The sequence below is a fragment of the Trifolium pratense genome, linkage group LG4 (assembly GCF_020283565.1).
Source record: "Trifolium pratense cultivar HEN17-A07 linkage group LG4, ARS_RC_1.1, whole genome shotgun sequence".
In the NCBI taxonomy this organism is placed as follows: Eukaryota; Viridiplantae; Streptophyta; class Magnoliopsida; order Fabales; family Fabaceae; genus Trifolium; species Trifolium pratense.
Window position 1 is genome coordinate 36187151 of NC_060062.1, and position 10335 is coordinate 36197485.

The 10335-nt window shown below is 32.8% G+C and overlaps 1 protein-coding gene across 1 annotated transcript; it reads right to left on the minus strand.

Moving 5' to 3' along the window:
- Window positions 1-5934: 5934 nt before the first annotated feature.
- LOC123920705 (glucan endo-1,3-beta-glucosidase 2) lies at window positions 5935-9489 on the minus strand. The gene is made up of 4 exons (XM_045973007.1): window positions 9188-9489; window positions 7091-8344; window positions 6956-6983; window positions 5935-6291 (listed from the first exon to the last, which is right to left on the minus strand). The coding sequence occupies exons 1-4, from the start codon at window positions 9243-9245 to the stop codon at window positions 6138-6140; spliced, it is 1494 nt and encodes a 497-aa protein (XP_045828963.1). The 5' UTR covers window positions 9246-9489; the 3' UTR covers window positions 5935-6137.
- Window positions 9490-10335: the final 846 nt, after the last annotated feature.

Below are 10335 nucleotides of genomic sequence, written 5' to 3' on the forward strand. Positions count from 1 at the left end.
CACACAAAGTCTCAAACTTGACGGCATAGTCAGCTACCGTCATATTTCCCTGTTTCAACTCCATGAATTCCACCACCTTCTTATTCTTCACATCCACAGGAAAATACTTAACCAAAAATTCTCTTTTAAACATTGCCCATGGTATAGCCATACCACCGGGTCCTAGCCTCAACTTGGCGTTCTTCCACCACACATTCGCTTCCTCGCGCAACACATATGTCCCAAGGGTTGTCTTCCCTTCCTCGGAACAATCCATTGCTTCAAAAATTATCTCAAGTTCCTCCAGCCACTTGTGAGCTCCATCCGGGTTGTAACCTCCGGTAAATGTTGGCGGTTTCTGCTTCATGAACCTTTCCAACCTCATCTCTACCTCTCTTCCAGGTTGATGATCTCTAACCACAATGTTGGTGAGTGCGGCCAAAGCTTCCGCAATCTGAGCATTCGTTCTCGCAGCAGCCATGATTCCTGAACGAATCACAACTAGACGTTAGAAAGTACTAACAGTGTTCCCTACACATGCTCATACAGGGAAAAGAAAAGTCCTAATTGGTTCACACGAACCGACCTGCTCTGATACCACTATTGTAACACCCTAACCCATACTACCCTTAAAAACGCAATTTTAAAAACTTTTTAACAAGTGTAAAGGCAGAGTGCCACGCGGTAATTAAAACACAAGCATACACACAGAGCATCATGAAATTTAACATGAAAAGCAACAGCGGATTCCAATCAAACCAAGCATGCATATATATACATATATATATACATAAGCCAAATTCATCCCTAAGGATGTCACTTATACAAGAACTAGCATATCAAAAGGTAACACCGATATACGATGAAATCCAAGCGTAAACCCCGACTCGATGTTACATTACCAGAGCATTTACTATTTACAAATTCTAGTCAAAAGCTAGTACTAAGAGGAGTAATCTATTCTAAGTCTCCTCACCCAAAAGGTACTTCAACACCACGCTAGAACCGCAGTCTAAACGTCGGCACAATCCTCAGCCTGAATATCTGAACCCCCAAAGGTCCAGCAAATAACACAAAGCAGAGAGTTAGAAAACATAATCGCATATCATACGAGCATAAGAAAAGCCTTACACTTTCGAGCTATCATACATATTCTAACTCACGCCAAAACATTGTACTAAACAATTATCAATTAATAAAGTTCAACACAATTCGACCAGATAATGTCACATACCACTTATCAAATATATGCGCATTTACCCTAAGGTATCTAATGCCAATTAATTCACTGTCATGCCATCCCTAGACATAACTAAATGCATGTGGTACCAAGATGTCACACCAACGGTGGACCAAGAACAGTTTTATATCATGCTGGATATGTCGGAACTTACCGAACCATCTTATCTCCCTTGGATAAGCCAAAACAGTTTTATATCCTGTTGGATAGCAGCTCTGGACTCATGGATTCATCTAATCCGATCCTCGGCTTCATTATGGACACATAATCCATTTTCGTTATTGGAACCCAAGTTTCCAATGTTCACATACAATCATGAATGCATGATTACTTTTAAACACATCAAATACATGACGCTATCTAGCTCGAAGCTATTCATTCACTGATGCGGAAACACAATTCCAACATCTAACACATTAGGATAACACAATAACCTATCACTCAAATCATAATTATTCACATGATAATTATCTGCATAACCATTTTTATACACATAAAGTTTCATTTACACTTATGTCATAAAACACACATCATTTCCTTAACATTGCAAATTAATGTTAAAACATAAACATAGTCACTTGAACTACAAGTCATTGCATACGCGTGCGAATCATATAACGATTAACAATAAGCATTAACAACATCAACATGTATCAATAAACATGTAAGGATACCCTTAAACCATGTTACAAGTGCCTAATTGCACTTAAAACAATTATCAAAAAGTTGCTGTCACAGTGCTGTTCGCTGAGCGAATCCGTAGCGAACCCGTAGCGAACACGTAGCGAACACGTAGCGAACACGTAGCGAACACGTTCGCTGTAGCGAACAGGTAGCGAACTACATCAGAGGGTTACAGGTACATGGCGAACACGTAGCGAACACGTAGCGAACCCGTAGCGAACTTATTCGCTAAGCGAATCCGTAGCGAATCCGTAGCGAACATATTCGCTAAGCGAATCCGTAGCGAATCCGTAGCGAACTACACCAGAAATATCTGTTCTTGAGTTATCTAAGGCGGTTTAACATTGATTCCACTCAAAAATTCATCTAAACATGTTATAAATTCATATAAACAGCTATTCTAAACATATATGGTATCAAGGAACATTAATCATCCCTTCCAAACATCCAAATACCTCTAATAATCAAAATCAAGCCAATTTCTTGAGTTTTAAGCAACTTTTATAAACTTTTTCAACATGATCCAAACACATACATATTTATCATGAAATCAAGCTAGTGATTAACACATACAAAGTAATGATGAAGAACATCACACTCACATACAAAAGCTTATCAAAAGTCTAAAAGAAATTGAGTGGGAGAGTTCGGGAACGGAGACATAGACAATCTCCCCCCTCCTTGTCACTCAAGAATCATGAATTCTAATCTCTTACCTTAAGCAAAGATGATGATCCAAGCCTTCTCTTGCTCAAGCTTTCTCTCTTGATCAAACCCTAGCTTAGCTCTATGGTTTTGCTCTTGCTCTACTCACTCAAACTCAAGGAAAATGAATTGTGAAACTATTCATAAGTTGGACTTGCTACTTATACTACTTCTCATGAGTCATGAACCAAGCCCAATTGGCTTAGGCCCATGCCTCTCACGCCCATAAGCCCAAAACAATGGTTTTCGCGTCTAATAACTTACGTTCGGCTAAATAATTATTCGTCGCTCACTAAAATAATAAAAGCCAATTAATAAATAAAATAACATTTAATAAAATATACGAATACGAAAAACGGGTCGTTACAATATGCATTAGTGACAATGTCACATCAACAAAATTAGCCTTAAAATGGAATGGGGGATCAAAACTAAAAAAAAAAAAAAAATTGGGGGACTAAAAAGTTGGTTTTTAAAATAGGGGGACCAAAACTTCATTTGTTTGAAAATAGAGGGATCAAAAGTGCATTTAAGCCTTTTTTATATTATAGGCTTGTATATTTTTTATTTTTATATTTTTTTGAAGAAGCTAAATTAGCCCACCCAAATTGGCGCCAGAGAGAATCGAACCTCAGACCCCAAGAGGAGCACACTCCTAGGTCCCAAGCCAATATCAATGCACCAACCCAAGTGGGTTACAATTGTAATTAAAATTAATAAGCACCATCAATTTTAAAAGTATATCATATCAAAATTATTGTTGACTATATTATTGATCACGAAATATTTTTATGTCTTTCCTGATCAATTATTTTTTTTCTACCGGATCATAAATTTAGAGAATAATTATCATGTGAAATTTGGAAAGTTATTATCACGTGTGATTTGGAAAGTTATATATATATATATATATATATATATATATATATATATATATATATATATATATATATATATATATATATATATTCTCATACTATAACACCTTCAACAATATTGAAATCTATTAAAAAAATATATATTCCACATTTCAATGTCTCATGTTAACAACTTCACCACAATTCGACTTAATTTACTCAGAGGTGTGTATAAAATTTCATTCTTGTGATTTATTATCTTTATTCCTGAAATCGATATTGTTTTAAAACTTTATGCTAACTTTATATATATATATATATATATATATAGGTCCTTGAATCCCAATCATTTATCTGATCGGGAGAAGTTGGTTAATGAATTGCAAATTAGATATCGGACCTACTGTGTTGAGTTTTGCGTAACCGAAGTTAGTATAGTTCCAAATTTTTTAATAGATTGTTTTTTACACACCAAAATTTTCAATTATTTATATTTAATTTAATTTTATATGTTATTTTTATTAAAATTATGATACCGAGTATTGATATTAGGATTTTCACACACGACACAATTTTGCATTTAGTGAGTGATTTCTATTATATATAGATTTAGATTGATACTTAACAAGAAATAAATAATATGCATTCATTTCATAGAACATTGTTAAATAATATGCATTCATTTTTGCTATGTTTTATTTACATGTGGTTCATTTCATTCTTGATGGTATATATTGTTGAGAGATTTTTTTTGAGTTGAATGTTTACAATTTTACAATTATTTGCCGGTGTTTATACTTTGTCATTAAATGTGTCATTTTCTTTCATGCATCTTATCATGCATATGTACCTAATTTTGTTTGAAGGTTACCTACAACATCTTTAACATTTGTCAATGAAATATGAATTTGTCTTTGTTCCCACCATAAGTTTGTGCAATGTTTTGTACAAAGAAAGGAAGTTGAGTGGTTTTCAAAAGAAAGGAGGTGTGTCCATAGTCCATAAACTTCCATCATCTTCATACCTTCTATTTTACTCAAAAGATCGCTATTTGATAAAAAGTCCTTTTAATATTTTTCTCTCATGATTCCAATCATATATATTATTATTTACAAATTTAGGTGCAATTTTTCTATTTTATGTGTAATTCTTTTTATTTTTTTATTTTTTGTGTAATTAGTTCTTTTTATTTTTTATGTGCATACATGTATGTTATTTTTTTATTTTTATTTTATGTGTAATTCTTTTTATTTTTCTATTTTATGTGTAATTCTTTATCTATGGTGGACCAATGGACGTAAATTACAATTTTTATTTTGTCGGAAACTAAAAATACACAAATTAATTTAAATAAAAATCAAATTTATAATAAACCATTGTTTGCAATTTTTATACGTTAACAAAATAGAAATTGTGGATCACACAAACAGGCACGGAACGTGCCCGTTTGGCCACTAGTGATATTTAGTTGGGTTTCGATATTCCATAGACAAAATTTATTTTAAAATAATATTTATTTTAGAATTTAATTTATATGCACCATCAGTGTAAAGTTATTTTACACATGCATTCAATAATATACTGACATATCATGTATGGTATTTAAAAACACATAATGTGTCACATTTATTAAATGATGTGGCAACGCATCATTGGATGTATGTGTAAAGAATCTTTGCACCAGCAGTACATAACAATTAAATTTTTTATTTTAATATAAAATATAACATAACATTAAATTTTGTCTATTAATACTGATACTCAACTAAACTATGAGGTTTTTTTTTTTTTTTGACAAGATGGGAATTGCAATTCCATCCCATATTCTTCTTTTGACCAATTAGATTTCCCTAGACTAGTTCCATTGTAATTTCTTCTCTCGGCCCCTCTTTGCTATCAAAAAAAAAAATGATAATTGTTATAAGGGAACATGTTAACTAGTACTCTTGGAACATTAGTTAAGCAAAAAAAAATATATATATATATATATATATTAAAAAAATCATTTATAAACCTTTATAAAAATCTCTATACAAATTTCAAAATACTTTTACCACTGTACAGTATTTCATTGGTTAGTAGAGTACTCCTACGTAAGTAGTACGTATTTTCTTTGAGTGCCGAACCACACAAAATCCTACGTGTATTCTTTCAATTGGTTTGACTATTCAAACACACAACCTTTTGTGGAAAGTTTATTGGTAACAGTATCAGTATTGACCAATTGGATGGGGCCGCATAGACCAAAAGATCCTATATTTATTCACAAAAAATTTACTTTTTTTTGTGTAGACAAAGTGACATGGCAAGTAGTAAGCACCAAATATTAGTCGGTTCAGCGATAATTGAGGCTGAATTTGGAATGAAAGATTACGGTTCGATGTCCACAATTGTGATATTCGGAATGAAGTTCAAGATTATAAATGACACAAAGGGAATTACTACTAGAACATCAATGATTAATAATGATTAATTTAACTCTAACTGAAAAGAATGATCATAATGATGATTTAGCTGAAGCCTCATTCATTTCAAACCCTTTGGCTGGATTTTGTACAAAATTGAATGAACAAAACAACACAATGCTACCAATAATACTTCCCAATTTCTAGCATTATCACCACCACAAAATTTTTTGAATGATTAAAATGTGTTCTTAACATATATTCCAACTACAACAAAATCACTCCTAGTATTAGAAATCCTGTCATCATTAGAAGACTTCTAATTCTCAATTCATAGCTGTGGATGTTATAGGCTGAAGAATCTGAACTTGAATTCATTGATGGTGCTGTGAAGTTTCCAAATGTGCTATTTTTGCCAAGACTGCACATATTCACAAACCAAATATACTTATAAGTAATAATGCACATTGGATATCCAAGTAACCGGGTTAGGACCGTTAAAAAAAGAAACGAAAGATAGAACCATTTAACCAAACAAAACCGCAACAAAAACAACCGAATTGTGACTACACAGTTCGGTGTTGGTTTTTGGTTTTTTTCGACTGTCCTGAATAGCAATTAATAATAGCAATTTGGTACAAAAAATCAGTTTCAATTAGATGTTTTTTTGCAAAAATTTGGTACAAAAAATCAGTTTCATTTGGATATTTTTTTGCGAAGGTAGTCCGGGTTCGGTTCGAAACCACATAACCAGTGCTCTGAACCTTTATACTAATTTGGTTCGGTTTGAGAGAAACCGCTAACGGTTCTATTCAGTTTTACCAAACTGTCATAACGGTTCAGTTTAGTTTGTTTCAGCTTCCTTCCTGAATCGAACCATGACAGTCCGGTACCAGGCCCAGCAGGTATAACTTATGTTGGTTAACTAACAAACGCCGAAGGTCTTTTTTAAGTAAGAGGTCTAGGACTCTAGGGTTCGATTTCTAAAAACTAACATAACCAGTAATCTATTGATATTTCCATATAAAAAATTAATAATGAACATTGGATAATGAAAATGGATCAAAGAAGCAAAATTTCTTTACCTTCCGGGATATATACAAGAACCATGACCTGCAATCATTCAAAAAGTTCTCGATTAATTATCATAGTAGTCATTAGTACAACTTTAAAAAAATGCAAATGCTAGTCCAAACTAGTATCAGAAAAAAGTATTTTACTTGGATCTGAGGTAGTGATTGTAGCAACACCCTTGAAATCACATGCATCAGGAGTTTTTCCCATTTTGTTATAGTAACTGTCAAAAGCATAATTTGCATGTGCAATCACATTGTCTGGTTCATAGCATGGTTGTCCCTGCAGCAATGGAGAGCATTCCACTTTTCCAGGTCCGCACGCCCAATCCAACGCAGCCTGTATCATCTTCGGGTCAGCGCCATCCTTTGCGACACAGAAGGTTTGATTGCTGGTATCATTCGCCAACACTGCTCCTGATCCAGTCAAGTGTAGAATGTAAATAGGAACGCCATTTGGATCAAACAAACCCCAGTTTTTCTCTGACAATGGCCCAGATTTCATATCTTCGTTGTAGAGTTCATAGATGTATGTACTAACAGCGATTCCAGGATGTTTAGGAGTTCCTGTTTTGTTAAAGACATGCTTGATCAAATTGCTGTTGTAATTATTGGCATTGTCTATTGTTGCGTCGGGCTCGTTTGATGCACCTTTTGACGGCCACCCTGATTCTGTTACTACTACCGGAATGTTTGTGTAATTAAGAAAAGCCATGGCAAAGTATGCTGCATCGACCATGGCATCAAAGACATTGGAGTAATGGAGAAGTGTATTAGAATCAACTGCTTCTTTGTTTGGAGGGAGAGGTTTGAAGAGTGCATAATCTAATGGAATCACACCATTTGATTGCATGTAATCATAGTAAGGGTAAATGTTGAGCATGAGATAAGAGTCGGTGGACTGCAAGAAATCGAGTATTGGGACTAAAACTGAATTCAGTGATCGGTTAAAGAAAGCTTGAGAAGGAGGAAATGAGTCAAGTATGATGGATGAAGAAAGGGGTGTCGAGACTTTAACTTGGCGATCAAGATTTGATGCAACAAGTGCTGAATGAATGTACTTAATTGCATTGACAAGAACTTTTGCCACATTAGGTAATGCGGTTAAAACCTCAGAACCAACACAAATGGCAGTGATATTGGTGGCCGGATAATGTGCTACCACATTACGAGAAACCCAATTGGCAGCCGAAGCATTCGACTGACCAATTGCTAAGAGTTCTTCGTTAGGGACAGTTATAACAACTTGAATGCCTGTTTTTGCAAGCGCAATGAGCATAGCTTGATCAGCATCGTACAATCGAACATGACTAATGTGTTGTGCTTTGAGTAGCGCGACTACTTGAGTAGGATGTGGCATATCTGAGAGTTCTGTTCCAATGTTCACTCCAATAAAAGGATCTGCAAGATACAAATTTAAGATCAATTAACAATAACATTTTATCTAGAAAGGAACCATATGCAACAATACTTTAAAATTAAGGGGAAACATAGTTTAGTGATTATATTGTCTAGAAATATGCTAGTGTACATGTGCTCAAAAAATTGATGCTTTTTTTCTAATATTACAACCAAAACTTTTCAACAATAGAACAATAGCTAGCTTCCTCAAAATGAAACCTTCATAAAAAATTTATTTTTTTGCAATATTGGGGAAAGTGACAATATAAAAACTGAATAGAAAGACAAAAAAACCATCCTAATCCATATAATATGTCAAAATCCTAAAGCAGGACCACATTCAAGAAGATCAACCAAAAAAAAAAACCTAACTAATTATATATTTTTTATTTATTTTACACACATTACTAATATAAGCCAAAATTTAACACCAAACAAATAAACATGTTAAGAAATAAAATGCATGTTCTTCAAATCAAAAACCTAAGTTCTAAACACTTCAAATCTCAAACAACATTATAACCTAAAGCAAGTTTGTACAACAAATACTAAGAATTTTTTTGAAAATAAAGTCTAAAAATTTCCAAAAAAATCAACAAAACTCCTCTACTAAAGGGTTAGACTTAAACATAGAAACAATGGCTTGAGAAGAAGAACCATGAAGTTCAAGTTTTTTACAAGTTTCTGAACAATGCCAATTGCCAACACATGAAAAGAATATAGAACTAAAAAAGCTATGAAAGATTCAAAACACAAGCACATATTCAAAAACTGGAAGAAAAAAACAAAGCATATCTTGAAAACAAACAAAGCATAAGAGGAAAAAAAAGACTATTGACTAACCTTCATCAGCTGCAACAAGAGAAACTGCAAAAAGGAGAAGAAGAAAATGCAAAGCCATAGATAGATTGAATCAAGCTAGCTGAGAAATCTGAACAATAATGAATGAGAGAGAGAAGAGAAAGGGATTGAAAATAAAAACCAAAGGAAGTGAAAAAATGAAAAGAGAGGAAAGTGGGGTAAAGCTGTAGGAGAATATTAATGAAAGAGGGTTATAAGATCAAGACAATAGTCCTACGTGGAAAGTTTGTCAGATAAATCAAACGGCTAAGGATTGAGAAATTGTCCATGTTTTGAATGAATGAATGAATGAGGATCAGAGTTTCACTGTAATCAAACATATTAATAGGGCTAGTAGAGAGGTAGCTGAACTCCCAAGACCTATGACCAATAATCAACTGATTGTTTCGGTGTTGATTAGTGCTGAATTTGGTATGAATGTTTATGGTTCAATCTGTTGAGAATAATGTCTAATTACATTTTTGAAGATTTTAGATTTAAATATATTTTATATTTATATTTCAAATAAAATAATATTAGGGTTTAAGATTAATATTTTTGTTTTGAATATTTAGGATTTGTTTAGAATTTATAGGATTAATTTATTATTTAAAATATATGATTTATTTTTATGTAGCTCTATATATAGAGTCTTATGGTTATGAATAATATATGAGAAAGTAAAACAAGAATATGAGAGTATTCTCCATGTAAAACATATTTTCTTCTATGTATCTTCACAAAAATATATCCCACCAAATTGCGCAATACCAAAAACACAAAAAAAAAAATCATATCGCAATGAAATCACTTTATGTCAGAACTGAACTCCGAATCCGATTAAATTGATGGTGAAAGTAAAAAAATAAAAATCTATGACCAATACAACTTTTTATGCTTTTCATTTTTATATCATGTGAAAATATTTAATTCAAAAAATGTAACTATTTTAGATTTTAATCACTTTAAAATAGCAGTATAAGTTGAATATAGTAATGGATAATAGTAGTAGCAAGTAAGGAATGAATTAACAAGGAGCGAAATGAATATAATGCAAAATAGTAATAGCAAGTAAGGAATGACCTGTGACTGAATAATCAGTTTTTTCTTTATAATTGTAAATGTTGAATTATTTAAAAAGAAATCATAAT